This window comes from Diorhabda sublineata, chromosome 4 (assembly GCF_026230105.1).
Source record: "Diorhabda sublineata isolate icDioSubl1.1 chromosome 4, icDioSubl1.1, whole genome shotgun sequence".
Taxonomy (NCBI): domain Eukaryota; kingdom Metazoa; phylum Arthropoda; class Insecta; order Coleoptera; family Chrysomelidae; genus Diorhabda; species Diorhabda sublineata.
The window spans coordinates 35,416,162-35,435,992 of record NC_079477.1 but is presented as its reverse complement, the minus strand read 5'-3'; the positions used below and the strand labels follow the sequence as shown (position 1 = coordinate 35,435,992).

Genomic DNA, 19,831 nt, shown 5'->3' with positions numbered 1-19,831 from the left:
TATGAAAAACTCAGATATTAGAGTCGAATTATGATCTTAAAGTCTCTCAAGAGTCATGGGGAGCTCAGAAACGGTCATTCTTATGAAAAACTCAGATATTAGAGTCGAATTATGATCTTAAAGTATCTCAAGAGTCATGGGGAGCTCAGAAACGGTCATTCTTATGAAAAACTCAGATATTAGAGTCGAATTATGATCTTAAAGTCTCTCAAGAGTCATGAGGAGCTCAGAAACGGTCATTCTTACGAAAAACTCAGATATTAGAGTCGAATTATGATCTTAAAGTCTCGCAAGAGTCATTGGGAGCTCAGAAACGGTCATTGTTATGAAAAACTCAGATATTAGAGTCGAAGTATGATCTTAAAGTCTCTCAAGAGTCATGGGGAGCTCAGAAACGGTCATTCTTATGAAAAACTCAGATATTAGAGTCGAATTATGATCTTAAAGTCTCTGAAGAGTAATGGGGAGCTCAGAAACGGTCATTCTTATGAAAAACTCAGATATTAGAGTCGAAGTATGATCTTAAAGTCTCTGAAGAGTCATGGGGAGCTCAGAAACGGTCATTCTTATGAAAAACTCAGATATTAGAGTCGAATTATGATCTTAAAGTATCTCAAGAGTCATGGGGAGCTCAGAAACGGTCATTCTTATGAAAAACTCAGATATTAGAGTCGAATTATGATCTTAAAGTATCTCAAGAGTCATGGGGAGCTCAGAAACGGTCATTCTTATGAAAAACTCAGATATTAGAGTCGAATTATGATCTTAAAGTATCTCAAGAGTCATGGGGAGCTCAGAAACGGTCATTCTTATGAAAAACTCAGATATTAGAGTCGAATTATGATCTTAAAGTCTCTCAAGAGTCATGGGGAGCTCAGAAACGGTCATTTTTATGAAAAACTCAGATATTAGAGTCGAATTATGATCTTAAAGTATCTCAAGAGTCATGGGGAGCTCAGAAACGGTCATTCTTATGAAAAACTCAGATATTAGAGTCTAATTATGACCTCGGCAGAATCATTGGAAGTTCAGAAACGATTATTCTAGTTAAAAACTCAGAAAATAGACTCGAATCATAATCTTAACGTATGTGAAGTGGCATTGGAAGCTCAGAAATCGTAAGAGAATCAGAAAAAAGAATCGAATTTTGACTTTAAAGTGCCATTGGGAGCTCAGAAACTGTTAGTATCGTAAGACGCTCAGATACTAGACTCAAACTGTAACTTTAAAGTCCCGGAAGATTCATTAGATTCTCATAAATCGTAAGTTTCGTAAAGCGCTCAGAAACTAGACTCGAATTTTGACTTCAAAGTGTCTGAAGGGGCATTGGGCGCTCAGAAACTATTAGTATCGTAAGGCGCTCAGAAATTAGACTCAAATTTTGATTTTAAAGTCTCGCAAGGGTCATTGGAAGCTCAGAAACGGCCATTCACATGAAAAACCCAGAAACTAGACTCGAATTTTGACTTTAAAGTGTCGGAAGTGGCATTGGGCGCTCAGAAACTGTTAGTATCGTAAGGCGCTCAGAAATTAGACTCAAATTTTGATTTTAAAGTCTCGCAAGGGTCATTGGAAGCTCAGAAATGGCCATTCACATGAAAAACCCAGAAACTAGACTCGAATTTTGACTTTAAAGTGTCGGAAGTGGCATTGGGCGCTCAGAAACTGTTAGTATCGTAAGACGCTCAGATATTAGAGTCGAATTATGATCTTAAAGTCTCGCAAGAGTCATTGGGAGCTCAGAAACGGCCATTCTCATGAAAAACCCAGTAACGAGAGTCGAATTATGACCTTGACGTATCTGAAGTGGCATTGGGCGCTCAGAAACTATTAGTATCGTAAGGCTTCTGAGCGCCTAGACTCAAATTGTGACCTTTAAGTGTCGGAAGAGCTCAGAAATCGTAAGTTTCGTAAGAGGCTCAGAAAATAGACTCGAATTTTGACCTTAAAGAGTCGGAATAGTCGCGTTCACTTAGCACCAAACAGATGGTGCAGACATAAAAATAAAACAAAATACAACAGAAAAACAAAAAATTTTATTTCCGCATTAAAAACAAAAAATATCAACGCACGCGTTCCGGATCGTCCAACCTCAACACCTCCACCCCGACTAGTTCCGTTTCCCTCCCGAGGCACGACACGTCCTGCGGCGTCAAAAACACGAACTGCAATTCGGGCTTCGATTTGGCGTGCTGCAACAAAATGTCGATCACCTTGGAACGATTCAATTTATCCATATAAACGTCGAATTCGTCGAGAAAATAAAACGGCAGCTCCATACATTGCCAGAGGGAGTAGAGGAACGCCACCGTCGAAAAGGAACGCTCCCCCCCGGACAAATTCGACGTCGTCGTCCGTCCTTGGGAGCCGTGCTGCGGTATCACCACCAAATCCAATTTCTTCCCCTCGATATCGATCTCCAAAGTACCCTTGAACTGCCTATACTCCAAAATCTTTTCGAACGAGTACTTCATATAAGTTTCGAAATATTTTTCCGTTAATTTGTAGTGTCGTTTCCTTTTTTCCACCGCCAAGGATAATTCGTTGATATCCTTTTGTAGTATTTTCATTATATCGGCGGTTTTTTTGAATTTCGACGTTAGTTCGTCGTATTTTTCCAAAATTTCCTCCAATTTTTCGTTGTCGTTTTCTATTTTCGTTATTTTGTGTTTGATTTCGTTTATTTCGTTGGTGATCGTTTGGACTCGCCGTAAATCGGGTAGCCGTTCGCCGACTGACCTTGCTTCCGTTTCCGATTGTTTTAGAGCGTTCCGTTTTAGAGCCGCTTCGGCTCCGGCTTCCTTAACTCGCATTTCGTAATCTCCGATTCGATTTTTATCGAATTCTTCACCGGTCGAAACTTCTTGTTGTTTCAATCGGTTTTCTCGTAATTCTCGATCCAATTGTTCGATTCTTTCTTCCAGATCTCTCGTCGCGACGCTCAAACGAGATAAATCTTCTTCTTTTTCGTTAATCGACGTCTTAATTTCTTTGATGTCGTCGTTTATTCGTTCGAGTTCGGCGTTTTTGGCGTTCAACCATTTTTTACATTCGTCCATTTCTTGTTCGAGATATTGGACGTTTTGTACTTCCGGTTCGGCGGTCGCGTTGATTTCCTCCAGTTGTTTTCTGATCTGGGCCCTGGCTTGAGTTACTTTCTTCACTTTTTCCTCCAATTGGATCCTTTTGTTGATCTGTGTGAGTAAATAGAATAGAATCGAATAATCAACGACAAAAAACTAGTCAGATTCGTCGTATTTCGAACGAAAATACTCGGAAAAGTCACTAGAGGCTCAGAAAATTTAAAAAACAAATCAAATTTGTCAAAAATCTCGAGTGGAGAATGCCTTGAGGGTCATTAGAAGATCACAAAGTGTCACAGAATTCGAATTTTGACCAGAAAATCTCAGAAAAGTCATTAGAAACTCAGAAAATGTCGATTCAAGTAGGTTGTGTCAAAAATATTGGACCAGAAAAGAAGAATTTCGATCGGAAAAACTAAAAGTCGTTAGAAACTCGGAAAATGTTAAATCAAGTCCGAAATGTCGATTTCGAGACTCGTACGTAGGGAAAATTAACGAATTACAATCGAAAAGTTTCAGAAAAGTCATTAGAGACTCAGAAAATTTATGAAACAAATCAAATTTGTCAAAAATCTCGAGTGGAGAATGCTTTGAGAGTCATTAGAAGATCAGAAAATACCAAATCGGGACTGAGAATACGATTCGAAGCTCAAAACGACTAAATTGATGTCACAACAACCGAATACCGAAAGGAGAGACTCGGAAAAGATATAAGAAACTCAAAAAAAGTCAAATCGAGCCTGAGAAGTCGACCTCAAAACTCAGAAACTAGGAAATCGACGTCACAGTTGCCGAGTTTAGCCTGAGAAGGCAAATCGAGGCTCAGAAACGATAACATTGACGTCACAATAACCAAATACCCAAAGAAAAGCCTCAGAAAAGACATAAGGAGCTCAAAAAAAGTCAAATGGACCCTGAGAATGCGAATCGAAGCTCAGAAACGACGAAATTGACGTCACAATATCCGAATTTCCCACAGGAGATACTCAGAAAAGGTGTACGAATCTCAGGAAATGTCAAAGCATCAAAAGTCTAGCTCGAAGCTCAGAAACTAGAAAATTACGTCACAGTCGCCGAGTTTCAGCCGGAGTGTCAAACGAGTCACTGGAAGCTCAGAAAATACCATTCGAGCCTGAGAAGGCGAATCGAAGCTCAGAAATAATAAAATTAACATCACAATAACCGAATACCCAAAGGAGAGACTGAGAAAAGACATAAGGAACTAAAAAAAATGTAAAATCGAGCCTGAGAAATCGAGTCGAAGCTCAGAAACTAGAAAATTGACGTCACAGTTACCGAGTTTCAGCCGGAGAGTGTCAAACGAGTCATTGGAAATTCAGAAAATACCTTTCGAGCCTGAGAAGGGGAATCTAGGCTCAGAAATAACAAAATTAACATCACAATAACCGAATACCCAAAGGAGAGCCTCAGGAAAGAAATAAGGAACTAAAAAAATGTAAAATCGAGCCTGAGAAATCGAGTCGAAGCTCAGAAACTAGAAAATTGACGTCACAGTTACCGAGTTTCAGCCGGAGAGTGTCAAACGAGTCACTGGAAGCTCAGAAAATACGGAATCGAGCCTGAGAAGGGGAATCTAGGCTCAGAAACGCCAAAATGCACGTCGAATCAATGGCAACATAAAAAAATTCATCAGAAAACCACCAAAACATCGCTATAGGATCAGAAAAAATATATACTCACTTGTTCCTTAATTCCGTTCCTGAAATCCTCCAACTGTTTAACGACAGTCATTTTCTTCCTTTCCAAATTCTCCACGTTCTCCTCCAACTGTCGGGCGCGATCCTCGATATCCACCTGCAGGTACCGAGCTTTACGATACGACGAAGCGTACGTCCGATAATTGGGATCCGGATAATATTTATCCCCTCCGACGGTGATGCCTTGATGACAATTCTTCGGTACTTTCCTTTTGTCGGACAACAAATCGCGCGCCATACCGTCGGAGGGTATCAACAGGATATTTTCTGGACTGCAATTGTCCACGATGCAATTGGACACGACGGCATCGGTTATATCGATCGCCCTGTAGACGCTGACGCAATCGTTCGGTTCGTGGACCGAATTTCGGGCGACGTCGTGCCTTTCGGGAATGAATTTCGAGGTTATGATTTGGGGATGGGAACCTGGACCTAGGATTTTATTGAAGATTTCCCTCAGGAGTTGATTGTCTTTTTTGTTGTCGACGGCGAAGGCTCGCAGAAGATTGGGGCCTATGTAGCCTGTAAAAAAAGAAAAACTCTCGGCTCAGAATTTCGTTCGGACGAGCTGGGAAAAAGGCCGAACAAGAACCGAAAATCGAATGCGTAGTCTCAGAAAAGTCATTAGAAGATCGGAAATTATATAATGAAGTAAGGTAAGTCAAATATTTCGAATAGAGAATGTAGAAAAAATTATATCAAGCTCAGAAAATGACAAACTAAGCCAGAAAGTCGAGTACGAAGTTCAAAGTTTAGAAAATCAGTCAAACAGTCGAATTTCGATTTGAAAGTCTCAGAAAAGCCAGCGGATGCTCAGGAAATGACAAATCGAACGAGAAGAGTGTCAAAAGAGTCATTAGATGCTCAGAAAATGACAAACTATGCCAGAAAGTCGAGTACGAAGTTCAAAGTTTATAAAATCAGTCAAACAGTCGAATTTCGACTTGAAAGTCTCAGAAAAGCCAGCGGATGCTCAGGAAATGACAAATCGAACGAGAAGAGTGTCAAAAGAGTCATTAGATGCTCAGAAAATGACAAACTATGCCAGAAAGTCGAGTACGAAGATGAAAGTTTAGAAAATCAGTCAAACAGTCGAATTTCGACTTAAAAGTCTCAGAAAAGCCAGCGGATGCTCAGGAAATGACAAATTGAACGAGAAGAGTGTCAAAAGAGTCATTAGATGCTCAGAAAATGACAAACTATGCCAGAAAGTCGAGTACGAAGTTGAAAGTTTAGAAAATCAGTCAAACAGTCGAATTTCGACTTAAAAGTCTCAGAAAAGCCGGTGGATGCTCAGGAAATGACAAATCAAGTCGGAAAAGTTGATTTCGGGGCTCGGATACTAAAAAACTATGCCAAAACAGTCACTTTTTGACCAAAAGATCTCAGACACTATAAAATTGAGCCAGAATAGTCAAATCTTGACTGAAGCGCCTCAGAAGAGTCATTGGGTTCTCAGAAAATGACAAATCAAACAAGAAGAGTCTCAAAGGAGTCATTAGATGCTCAGAAAATGACAAACTATGCCAGAAAGTCGAGTTCAATGTTCAGAAACTATAAAATCAGTCAGAACAGCAAAATTTCGACTAGAAAGTCTCAGAAGAGGTGCAACAAGGTCAAAAAATGACAAACAGCGCCAGAAAAGCCGAGTTCGAAGCTCAGACACTGAAAATTGTTCCAATACAGTAAAATTTTGACCAGAAGGTCGAAATTTGAACGGGGAGTCTTAGAAGAGATGTAACAAGTTCAGAAAATGACGAATAGAGTAAAAAAAAGTCGAGTTGAATGCTCAGACACTAGAAAATTGAACCAGAAGAGTAAAATTTTGACAGAAGAGCCATTGGATGCTCAGAAAATGGCAATCAAGTAAGAAAAGTCGAGTTTTAAATTCATATATTACAAAATTGAGTCAGAGCAATCAAATTTTGACCAGAAAGTCTCAGAAGAGGCACAACAAGCTCAGAAACTGGAAAACAATTCAGAAAAGTCGAGTTTGAGGCTGTGAAAATTGTTCCAGAACAGTCAAAATTTGACCAAAAGGCACAGCAAAGTTAGAAAATGATAAATAAAGTCAGAAACGTCAAGTTTGAGGCTTAGAAACTAGAAAATTGAGCCAGAACAGTTAAATCTTGACTGAAAAGTCTCAGAAGAGTCATTGGTGGTACAGGAAAAGGCTAGTTCGAAGCTCTGCCTCTAGAAAATTGAGACAGAGCAATCAAATTTCGACCAAAAGGTACAACCGGTGAGAAAATGACAGACCGAGTCAGAAAACTAGAATTAGAGGCTCAGAAGAGACATTGGAAGCTCAAAAAACAATCAATTGATAGGATATATCAAAACCCTTTTGAGTATATAGGTAAAAAAATGATGATTTCACGATTAAACAAGGTGTTTCATCAAAAATTTCGTCATTTTCTACAAAAAACGAAAATCTCCAAGAACAAGACGACATTTTTCTGAGTTTAAAAGCGCAATTTATCGAATATACGGGGTGTTTCGTTATAAATTGAACAGAACCTCGACGTTTTTTTAGAATCACGTTCTACAATTCGGAAGCTGAATAGAATTTTCCTTGGAAAACCGATTTTTTTCAATGAAATTTCGAAAATAATTAAAGAAAAAACGTACCTTCGACTGCCGTTGTCCATTTCTTATCCTTTATCTTGATATAGGACCCCAAAGGACCTTTCGGTTCCTGCACGAACCGTTTCCTATTCTCATAAATCATTTGTTTTATTTTAGGCATCTCCCTCCCATATAACAACAACTCGTTACCTGATTCCCCCCTCAAAGCCTCCAAATTCTTCTTCTCGTTGTTAATCCTTTCGTCCAATCGCGCGATCTCCCCTCTAAGGTTCCCCTCTTCGGTTTCCCTCCGCGACAAATCCCCCCTCAACTGAAATAAATCGTTTTTCGACGTCTCCAAATGATCATCCAAACCTTTTAATTTCCTCTGCAGCTCCCCCAAATTTCGCAGCCTCTCCACTTTCTGTTGTTCCACCATCGACATATTCTCCTTCGAAGTAGCAATCTCCCCCTTCAAACTATCCAATTCGGAATTTTTATTTTGTATCGACGTCAAAATTTGTTGTTTTTCTTTTTTTTTCGACGCCATGTTAGTTTTGAGTTCGTTTATTTGGGATCGAGCGTCTAATAAAGGTCTTTTTTGCACTTCGATCTGTTGTTTTATCTCGCACATTTCACGTTCTAACGCTTCGCGATTTTTTTTAAAATTCGTTAAAATTTCGGCGCGTTTTTCCGAATTCGTTTTCAATTCTTTCAATTTAGTTTCGAAATTTTCCAAAACGCGATTTTTTTCGTTTAAATCCTCCTCGGCGTCGCGTACCTTCGACCAAACCAATTCTCTTTGCAATAACAATTTTCGATCTTTTAGAGACAAAATCGATTTGTGGTTGTCCATTTTCGTTTTTAAACGTTTAATTTCCTCCTGTAATTTCCGGAAATTTTCCGTTTTTTCGTTCATAATTTTAACGGAATCCTCCTTATTACCCTGTATCTTCTTATACTCGATTTCTAAACTTTCTAATTTCGTCGCTTTCATAAACAAAACGAATTTTTTCTTAGGATCACTGCTAGTTAAAAAATTCCTCGAAGTATCCTGATTAAGGATACAAATAGGATTATCGACTTGTATATTCAAATTTGTCGTAATATTTCGTATTTCTTTTAACTGCGTCGATATAATTTCACCCTTAGACGATTTTATTTTATAAGAACCACCCCCGTTTGTACTTAAACTGCGGATTATGTTAATACTATCGCCGTATATATTCGGTTTGTAAGCCATAGGACCTTCGTTCGATAATTCGATTTCAATAATAGCGGAAGGTTTACCTGCTTTTACGAACCCTTTAACATTTGAACCTCGATTCGTTAGAGTAGCCCTACCACCTAAACCGATTATTAGTGCCGTTAAAATAGCACTTTTACCACTACCGTTTTTACCTATGACGAAACTGATATTTTTCACGAAATTCACTTCTAAATACGAATGGCACATAAAGTTTTTCAAAATAATACTCTTCACTGTACCAGCGCGTCTATCTTCAAAACTTTCCACTGTTTTAGCTTTTTTCGCTGCAACATTTTCCTCTTCCGTAATCGGTTTTAAAGGTTTTCGTTTCCTCGATGACATTTTTAATCATTTAATTATATAAATGATAAACTAAATTTTAATAAAAAACAATCTCTTTACAAAGATATATCGATATCTAAATAATATGTAATATGTCATCTTTCAACTTTCTTCTTCTTTTTTAACCGAACGTCATCGTCTTAACAAGATAATCTTTTATTTAAATAAACGTTTTTACTAGTAGAAATTGATTCAAATAACATTTATATGTATTAATGAATATTTTTCTAATATCAAAATACAAATTATATATATTTGTATTACCAATTAACTCAAATAATTTGATATAATGTAGTGATATATAACTTAACTGACGTGTCACTTTTGATAAAAAAGAAGAATCAGTACTTATAAGGAAATTATATTATTAAATATACGGGGGGTAGTACAAAAATTAATAAACGTATGAAAATATTTTAAGTGAAAATTATATTCATATTATATATAGGGTGTTTTAAAAAATCGGACCGTATTAATTAAAATGTCGTTAAAGTTATGTATAAAATGTTTTTTGTATAAAAAAAATTATTTGGGCGAAATTTTCGTATATCGTTTAAGATTTTATAATTACGAGGGGTGGTACAAAAATTCGTACTATAAACGTTTATATTGTATACATGGTGCTTTTAAATAATACGACAATCATTTGTATAATTTTTTATTATAAAAAAATGATAATTGGAGAGGTTTCATTTTTATTTTTTTCTCGTTTTAGATTCTCGCTTCGTTGGCGATTTCTTTTTATCTCGTCTTTTGGTTTTACTTTTCGATCTGGATCTTTGTTTTATTTTTATTTTCGGTATAGCCCCCGAATTGGGAGGCATTTTCTTTTCCGTTTCCGTTGGTAATTCTTGCAACCTGGCGAAGGTGTCATAACCATATTTGCAGCAGCTTTTACCTGAAAAATTCCTCTTTTTTATATCGAGTATTTTTTTAGTGATTTATTTATGTTGTTTGTTGTCTTACCGTTGCAGAAATCTTCCCCGCATTCCGTACAGGATACCACCCTAGTTTCGACGACCCCGCATTTATTTTTGCTCTTTCTGATTTGCGAATCCATTTGGAACTGACGCCGTTCCTGTGCCCGGCTTTTGTTTTGCAATTTTCCAATCTCTATTAACCTTAAAAACCATCATATAAAAAAGAAGATTTTTAAACCATACAAATCTGGCCTCGATGCTAATAAGCTACTTAGCTGTTATTTAGTAGAAACAAATAAGGTGGAGAACGAAAAAAAGAAGAATTTTACCTCGAGAAATAATTTTCTTCGATCTTGCTCTTGGGTCTAAGGTCCGTCAACATTTTCCAGTCAATGGAAACAGCGCACAGATCTTCCAATTTCAGATCGATCATTTCGACTGGTAGAGGATTCATAAAATTATATTTTTCTTTATTACGTTTAACTTCATTCTTGTTTATCTTGAATTTGAAATTTTTCTCTCTTATTTTTATCGTTTCCGGTAGGACTTTTTCCGGTTTGATTCTAAAATCTGGAACTCGTTCCAATAACCTCCTGAATTCTTCTTTGGAATTTATGACTGTTTTCGACATATCGAGAATTGGGACGGTTTCTTTTTTTTTTGTTAGAAAATCGTCGAGTTTCGCCATATTTCCTATCGATTTTTATACAGGCTTGTATCGAAATTCGTTATATCTAAAAACATTCGATGACACGTGACATATGACACAAAACACTTAACTAATGACAGATGACACGAAACTTATGATAATTGACATATGACACATTTCGTTTGACGGATGACTCGGAACACATTATGGATGACAGTTACAATAGAACACGAAAATGATGACAAATGACTTGGAACATATGGTAGATGACAAATGACACAAAAAATATGAAAAATGACAGTTGAAACGAGATATGAACTCGGAGTTAATGACAGATGACGTAGAATATATGATAGATGACAACTGACAATAAAATATTATAAATGACAGTTGAAACGAGAAATGAACTCGGAATTAATGACAGATGACGTGGAACATACGATAGATGACAATTGACATAAAAAATAAGATAAATGACAGATGAAACAAGATACGTTTTAGATGACAGATGCAACAGAACTCGGAATTGTTGACAGATGACACAAGTCTTGACGATGATAGGTGACAAATGACATAAAATTCGAAATTAATGACATATGGCGAGAAATATATATTGAATGACAGATGAAGCAAGGTACGAGCTAGATAGCAGTTGCAATAGAACTCGAAAATGATGACAAATGACGTGGAATATATGATAGATGACAACTGACACAAAAAATATTATAAATGACAGTTGAAATGAGATATGAACTCGGAATTAATGACAGATGACGTGGAACATACGATAGATGACAATTGACATAAAAAATAAGATAAATGACAGATGAAACAAGATTCGTTTTAGATGACAGATGCAACAGAACTCGAAATTATTGGCAGATGACACAAGTCTTGACGATGATAGATGACAAATGACATAAAATTCGAAATTAATGACATATTGCGAGAAATATATATTGAATGACAGATGAAGCAAGGTACGAGCTAGATAGCAGTTGCAATAGAACTCGAAAATGATGACAAATGACGTGGAACATATGGTAGATGACAAATGACACGAAAAATATGACAAATGACAGATGAAACGAGATAAGAGCTCGGAATTGTTGACAGATGACACGAAACTTGACGATGATAGGTGACAAATGACATCAAATAGATGCAACAGAACTTGATGACAGATGACGTAAAACTCGTAATTGATAACAGATGACATAAAACATATGACGGACGATAGATGGCGTAGAATATGTAATTATTGAAGTATGATATATGACAGTTGACATATGACATAAAACACGTGTTTACGTTGATATCCACTCCAAATCGAGAAAAAAATTGTACTCGGGTATTTTAAATAGGCGTTATCGTCGTATGCGAATACGAGATTTCTGTTTTCGATTTTTTCGTTTGATTTTCATAATATCGATAAATTTTAACTAGTCGAAACTTGCGAGGAATGTAAATTGACATCTTCCTCCCATTGTTCGCGTTTCAACAACAATCCGTTACGTAATTTATCCAGTTTCTCCATATTGTTCAAGTTAATATCCAATTCCGGTAGTTTATCGATTTCTTCGTGACGTAAAATCGATTTTTCTCGAGGCGAATGATCATCGATTCTCAAAATATCGACTTTGACGCCGTTTTCCGAACACGAGTGTCTACTACACCTGCACATACAACAACAAAAATGTCTTTTATAATAAATGTGATCCCTATCGGTTTCCAAAGGAATATTTTCCGTTTGAATCATCCTTATACTCCTCCTGGAATGTCCCTTCTTCCTATAAGTCATCGTGGGCGATCCCAATTGGCTTTCATCGCTCGAATTCTTCTCCTCCCTCGATTTCTGTCTCAGTTTCCTCTTTTGATACAGTAGATCTTTCTCGCTCTGTTTCACGTATCTTGTCGGTGGTCTATTTACCCCCCATTTTGGCCTCTCCTCCAAATTTTCGCTCCTGCTTCTCCTTTCTTTTCGAATCAGGTCCGTTCTAAGGAAAACCGATTCTTCAGTTTGCGTGCTGCAGTCGCAGAATTTTTTATTTTCTCTGTATTGCGTCGGAGTTAAAACTCGAGCTTCTATACGAGGCGTGTTCGGTATTAATAAAGCATACTGGAATTTTTCGACGCCACCCGGTATTATAAGAGTGACGTTATTGTCCGTTCTGGGAGTCGTTTGTGGAATTTCTTTGTCTCTAGGAGACGAAATTTTCGTTTCGTCATTATCTCTAGGTGATAAACTTTTGCCTCTAACCTCCAAATTATTATTAACGTCGTTATCGATGTTCTCCAATTTTTTGTTATTCAATTTCTCCTCGAAACGATCCGCATTTTTACTAATTTCCATATTTTTAATTTTATTCACGTCGTTTTTAATATTCTTCTTCGTTTTCGCTAATAGCGCTTCCTTCTTTGCTAATTCAATAGCTTCCTCTATGGCTTCCTTCCGTTTCCTCTCCCTGTCCAATTTATCTTGTAACAATTTATATTCCTCCTCTCTCCTTCTCCTTTCTATTTCTTGTTCTCGTTCTATTCTTAGTTCTTCTTCGTGCTCTTCTCGTATCCTTCGTTCGTTTTCTTCTCGTCGTTTCCTTTCCCTTTCTTCTAATTGTTTACGTATGGCGTCCTGGTGGGCCAGAGCTATTTGTCTACGACGTTCGCGTTCCGCCATTTCGACGGAATCTACGGGAATGTTCTGCCCTCGCAAGAAGGTGTTTCTGAAAAGTACGATAATGTTTTAAAATCAGTAAAGTCGGCCGCGAAATAAGTCAATTGGGCCCAACACCGGTAAAATTGGCCGCAAAATCAGTAAAATCGGCCGCCAAATCAGTAAACATCGGCCGCGAAATCAGTAAAAATCGGCCGCGAAATCAGTAAAATCGGCCGCGAAATCAGTAAAAATTGACCGTAAAATTAGTAAAATCGACCGCAAAATCAGTAAACTGAGCCTTGGAACCAACAAACAGGCAACAAAATCAGTGAAATTACCCGCGAAGCAAATATGAGGAACCACAAAATCGCTAAAATAATCCTCGAAATCCGTTAAATTGGCCGCGAAATCAAGCCGCAAAATCAGTAAATTTGGGTGCAAAATCAGTAAAATAGGCCGCGAAACAAGTAAAATGGACCGTGATATCAGTAAAATGTGCCTCGGATCCAGTGAACGAGCCATAAAATCAGTGAAATTACTAACGAAACAAATGAAATGGGCCTCAAAATCGCTAAAATGATCCTCGAAACACCTTAAAATGGCCGCTAAATCAGTAAAATGATCCGAGAAACCAGTAAAATTGGACGCAAAATCAGAAAAATTGACAGCGAAATCGGTAAAATGTTCCGAGAGACCAGTAAAATTGGCCGCAAAATCAGTAAAAATTGACAGCAAAATCAGTAAAGTGGGCCGCGAAATTAGTAAAATTGGCCTCGAAACAAGTAAAATCGGCCGCAAAATCAGTAAAAATTGGCCGCGAAATCAGTAAAGTGGGCCGCGAAATTAGTAAAATTGACCGCGAAACAAGTAAAGTGGGCCGCGAAACGAGTAAAATGCGCCACGAATTTTCTCCGATATTGAAATGAATGATTTCTTACCGATTTCGCGAACAACTAGAGCCGATTTGAGATCTTTCTTCTTCGCATCGTTGTTCGGGCGATTCGGCCGGTGAGGTATTATTGAAAACGATCTCTTCTCCTTTCAATCCTCTTTTTACCCAATTCGGCGGCTCGTGTATACCGTGTTCGCGGAAAGATTCTTCTTTGGATTGCCAGTATTTACTTTTGTCTATCCATTTCATTCTATCGTCTCTACTTGACGAAGATTCGTACCCGGATTGCGCGTTGGCGTAATCGGGCGAATGATTCGGATTGTCACTTCCGTATCCGGATGTTTCCCCGCCGATTTCTTTCTCTCTATCTTGTTTTTCGTTAGAATTGTATTGGTTTTTATAAAGAGGTGGTAGACTGCTTCTTCTTCGTGTTATTCCTCTCGATATCCTGGAATTTCAGTATACAGTGTGAGGCATAAACGTTCTATTTATTCAGTACCTGTCTAATGGTCCGTGCGTATCTTCGGATAAATTCCAATGTTTATCTAAAGCGGCGAGTTCTTCTGAAAAATATGTTCCTAGAGAATTTTTTTTTCTTAATTTGCATTAATCTTTTTGTTTACCCTTTTCCCTTGCCCATTGTAGCTTTTTTCTCTCTATTAGAGAAAGGGACGCGTCGTACGCAGCGGACATCTTATTAAATTTGGCACTGACGTTTCTAAATATTTACCAAAGAAAATAATTGAAAGCTAAAACAGATATAAGAAGTTAGAGATGCTCTATTTGAAAAAAAAATCGATTATCTTTGTTTTATTTAAAATAAAACTGTCATTTAGGGTTAGAAGTTGTTTTTTATGTGAATAAAAAAGTCATCCGTCTTTATAGACTGCCTTTTATGAAAATAAACTGTCATTGCTCATTGTAGACTGCCTTTTATGAAATAAAACTGTGTTTTTTTCTTTATAGACAGTCTTTTATTGAAATAAAACTGTTATTTGTCTTTATACATTGTCTTTTATTGAAATAAAACTGTTATTTGTCTTTATAGACTGTCTTTTATGAAAATAAACTGTCCTTGCTCATTATAGACTGTCTTTTATAAAATAAAAGTGTGTTTTTGTCTTTATAGATTGTCTTTTAAGAAAATAAATTGTCATTGCTCATTGTAGACTGTCTTTTATGAAATAAAACTGTCATTGCTCAATGTAGACTGTCTTTTATAAAATAAAACTGTGTTTTTGTCTTTATAGACTGTCTTTTATAAAATAAAACTGTGTTTTTGTCTTTATAGACTGTCTTTTATTGAAATAAAACTGTTATTTGTCTTTATAGACTGTCTTTTATGAAATAAAACTGTCATTGCTCAATGTAGACTGTCTTTTATAAAATAAAACTGTGTTTTTGTCTTTATAGACTGTCTTTTATTGAAATAAAACTGTTATTTGTCTTTATAGACTGTCTTTTATGAAATAAAACTGTCATTGCTCAATGTAGACTGTCTTTTATAAAATAAAACTGTGTTTTTGTCTTTATAGACTGTCTTTTATTGAAATAAAACTGTTATTTGTCTTTATAGACTGTCTTTTATGAAATAAAACTGTCATTGCTCAATGTAGACTGTCTTTTATAAAATAAAACTGTGTTTTTGTCTTTATAGACTGTCTTTTATGAAATAAAACTGTCATTGCTCAATGTAGACTGTCTTTTATAAAATAAAACTGTGTTTTTGTCTTTATAGACTGTCTTTTATTGAAATAAAACTGTTATTTGTCTTTATAGATTGTCTTTTATGAAAATAAAATTGTCATTGCTCATTGTAGACTGTCTTTTATAAAATAAAACTGTGTTTTTGTCTTTATAGACTGTCTTTTATGAAATAAAACTGTCATTGCTCAATGTAGACTGTCTTTTATAAAATAAAACTGTGTTTTTGTCTTTATACACTGTCTTTTATTGAAATAAAACTGTTATTTGTCTTTATAGACTGTCTTTTATGAAATAAAACTGTCATTGCTCAATGTAGACTGTCTTTTATAAAATAAAACTGTGTTTTTGTCTTTATAGACTGTCTTTTATTGAAATAAAACTGTTATTTGTCTTTATAGACTGTCTTTTATGAAATAAAACTGTCATTGCTCAATGTAGACTGTCTTTTATAAAATAAAACTGTGTTTTTGTCTTTATAGACTGTCTTTTATGAAATAAAACTGTCATTGCTCAATGTAGACTGTCTTTTATAAAATAAAACTGTGTTTTTGTCTTTATAGACTGTCTTTTATTGAAATAAAACTGTTATTTGTCTTTATAGATTGTCTTTTATGAAAATAAAATTGTCATTGCTCATTGTAGACTGTCTTTTATAAAATAAAACTGTGTTTTTGTCTTTATAGACTGTCTTTTATGAAATAAAACTGTCATTGCTCAATGTAGACTGTCTTTTATAAAATAAAACTGTGTTTTTGTCTTTATAGATTGTCTTTTATTGAAATAAAACTGTTATTTGTCTTTATAGATTGTCTTTTATGAAAATAAATTGTCATTGCTCATTGTAGACTGTCTTTCATAAAATAAAACTGTGTTTTTGTCTTTATAGACTGTCTTTTATGAAATAAAACTGTCATTGCTCAATGTAGACTGTCTTTTATAAAATAAAACTGTGTTTTTGTCTTTATAGATTGTCTTTTATTGAAATAAAACTGTTATTTGTCTTTATAGATTGTCTTTTATGAAAATAAATTGTCATTGCTCATTGTAGACTGTCTTTCATAAAATAAAACTGTGTTTTTGTCTTTATAGACTGTCTTTTATGAAATAAAACTGTCATTGCTCAATGTAGACTGTCTTTTATAAAATAAAACTGTGTTTTTGTCTTTATAGACTGTCTTTTATGAAATAAAACTGTTATTTGTCTTTATAGACTGTCTTTTATGAAATAAAACTGTCATTGCTCAATGTAGACTGTCTTTTATAAAATAAAACTGTGTTTTTGTCTTTATAGACTGTCTTTTATGAAATAAAACTGTTATTTGTCTTTATAGATTGTCTTTTATGAAAATAAATTGTCATTGCTCATTGTAGACTGTCTTTCATAAAATAAAACTTTGTTTTTGTCTTCATAGATTGTCTTTTATGAAAATAAACTGTAATTTGGCTTTAAAAACTTATATTGCGTCACTAATAAACCGAATAAAGCTTTGACTGATTTATGACTAAACTATAAATATCAGTGGAATCAAATAGTCGAAATCAATCGTGATAATCCACAGTAAGGAATGGTTTTTACCTTGAACGACTTTTTTATTATGATAAGTCCTTATTTAGTATTCTCGACACGAGATCCGCTCATTATTTTACACAAAATCACATTTTCCAGATTTAATCATAAATTACTAGGTCGTATATTAATTTTTTCGAATCGATTTTTCTAAATATAAGAAATTATCTAATATATATCATTATATATAGAATAAATTGTTAATAAATATGTCAAAAGGACTTTAAAAGGATATAAAAGTGCATTTAGTTCTATAAAAAACGTTCGAAAGTATTTAAAATACCCGTAGACAAATTTTTTCCTCGTCGATTCAATATATCACTTTCTGTTTTATAATTTTCATAGAATCCATCAACTTACCGCGTGTCTTTTGATGCTTCCACTCGTTGAAAATGAAAAATAATACACTGAGAACCTCACAGGACGAGTCCTTTCGATCGCAGACTTGCCCGAATTATGGAAAGGAAACCCACTACCATGCGGGAAATATTTAGCATTTGATCAATCGTATATAACCATGGTGACCACATTTCAAACATTCCGGAGGTTAATAAACTTTCATTTTCGCGGTAACTTTGTCAAATCGTCCAATCAACCGAGATGTCGTGTGAGGAAAAGTGATTTTTTCGAATAAGAAGTAGGTTAGAGTCAATAGATTTTATCCGAACAGGAAGTTTTCACTCTTTTTTATTTATTCAAGCCCTATCGTAATTTAGATCACCCGAAACGAAGAATATTAAAGTAATAGCACTAATTACTCCCTGTATGTATAAAATCGTATTAATCGATGTTTTATTCACCAAATTTAATGAATTAGGTTTGATACGAAGTTTTGGGACACCCCGTAACTCAAATCGGTTCCTCAAACTCGTTATCTCGAAGAATATTGAGGTAATAGCACTAATTACTCACCCTGTATGCATAAATTCGTATTAATCGATGTTTTATTTACTAAATTTAACGAATTAGGTTTGATACGAAGTTTTGGGACACCCTGTAACTCAAATCGATCTACCAAACTCGTTATCTCGAAGAATATTGAGGTAATAGCACTGATTACTCACCCTGTATGCATAAAATCGTATTAATCGATGTTTTATTTACTAAAATTAATGAATTAGGTTTGAAATGTAGTTTTGGGACACCCCGTAACTCAAATCGATTCCTCAAACTCGTTATCTCGAAGAATATTGAGGTAATAGCACTAATTACTCACCCTGTATGCATAAATTCGTATTAATCGATGTTTTATTTACTAAATTTAATGAATTAGGTTTGATACGAAGTTTTGGGACACCCTGTAACTCAAATCGATTCCTCAAACTCGTTATTCGAAGAATATTGAGGTAATAGCACTAATTACTCACCCTGTATGCATAAATTCGTATTAATCGATGTTTTATTTACTAAATTTAATGAATTAGGTTTGATACGAAGTTTTGGGACACCCTGTAACTCAAATCGATCCACCAAACTCGTTATCTCGAAGAATATTGAGGTAATAGCACTAACTACTCACACTATATGTATAAAATCGTATTAATCGATGTTTTATTTACTAAATTTAATGAATTAGGTTTGATATGAAGTTTTGGGACACCCTGTAACTCAAATCGATTCTCCAAACTCGTTATCTCGAAGAATATTGATGTAATAGCACTAATTACTCACCCTGTATGTATAAAATCGTAATAATCGATGTTTTATTTACTAAATTTAATGAATTAGGTTTGATATGAAGTTTTGGGACACCCTGTAACTCAAATCGATTCTCCAAACTCGTTATCTCGAAGAATATTGATGTAATAGCACTAATTACTCACCCTATAAGCATATAATTCGAACTCTGCAAATTACTAAGCTTTTTCTATGTCAATTACTGTGTTTGTATAAAACTGAATAATCACTTTGTCTTTGTGAGTGCCTTAAAATTGATTGCCCCATTATTCTAAGTGCTTTGTAGTTTCAATTCCGTATTTAAATTGTTCAAAATACATCTGCCCATTTTCCCAAATGTTTATTTTTCAATCCATTTGATTTTTACCCCAAAGAAAAGTACCAGTCGAAATTCAAACATGCTACGAAACATCACGTGGATTCTTTCGATTTTTATAACAATCGCTGCTCAAAACGAATCGTCATTCGATTTTATTTCGAATTATTTAAATGAAGAGCAATCGAAATTTTGTATGTTTATACTTTGTTGGGCGGTTAGAGGTGCGTACATATAGTGTGAATCAAAACTGAGGTTTGATTAAATTAGTTTTTTTTTAGAACGAATTCATTTACAAAAGTATGTACATTCGAATGGAAATTCAAGAACTATGCTTCTAAATGATGTTAAAAATATTGATTCTACGTTATTTAATAATCAACTTACGATAATTTTGGATTATGATTGTCCCAATGCGATACAGATGTTAAGAAAGGTTTTTTTAATAATTTTTATATTTTATTTTTTAGAGGCAAATAGCAATTTAATT

At 35.1% G+C, this 19,831-nt stretch overlaps 2 protein-coding genes across 2 annotated transcripts; both read right to left on the bottom strand.

Moving 5' to 3' along the window:
• Positions 1-2,014: 2,014 nt before the first annotated feature.
• On the bottom strand, positions 2,015-14,767 carry LOC130443371 (structural maintenance of chromosomes protein 6-like). The gene is made up of 10 exons (XM_056777944.1): positions 14,698-14,767; positions 14,574-14,637; positions 14,121-14,522; positions 11,970-13,249; positions 10,207-10,570; positions 9,924-10,078; positions 9,721-9,855; positions 7,430-8,953; positions 4,785-5,323; positions 2,015-3,194 (listed from the first exon to the last, which is right to left on the bottom strand). Exons 1-10 carry the CDS (start codon positions 14,765-14,767, stop codon positions 2,064-2,066), a joined length of 5,664 nt encoding a protein of 1,887 aa, XP_056633922.1. The 3' UTR covers positions 2,015-2,063.
• On the bottom strand, positions 9,650-10,565 carry LOC130443473 (uncharacterized). The gene is made up of 3 exons (XM_056778127.1): positions 10,207-10,565; positions 9,924-10,078; positions 9,650-9,855 (listed from the first exon to the last, which is right to left on the bottom strand). Exons 1-3 carry the CDS (start codon positions 10,563-10,565, stop codon positions 9,653-9,655), a joined length of 717 nt encoding a protein of 238 aa, XP_056634105.1. The 3' UTR covers positions 9,650-9,652.
• Positions 14,768-19,831: the final 5,064 nt, after the last annotated feature.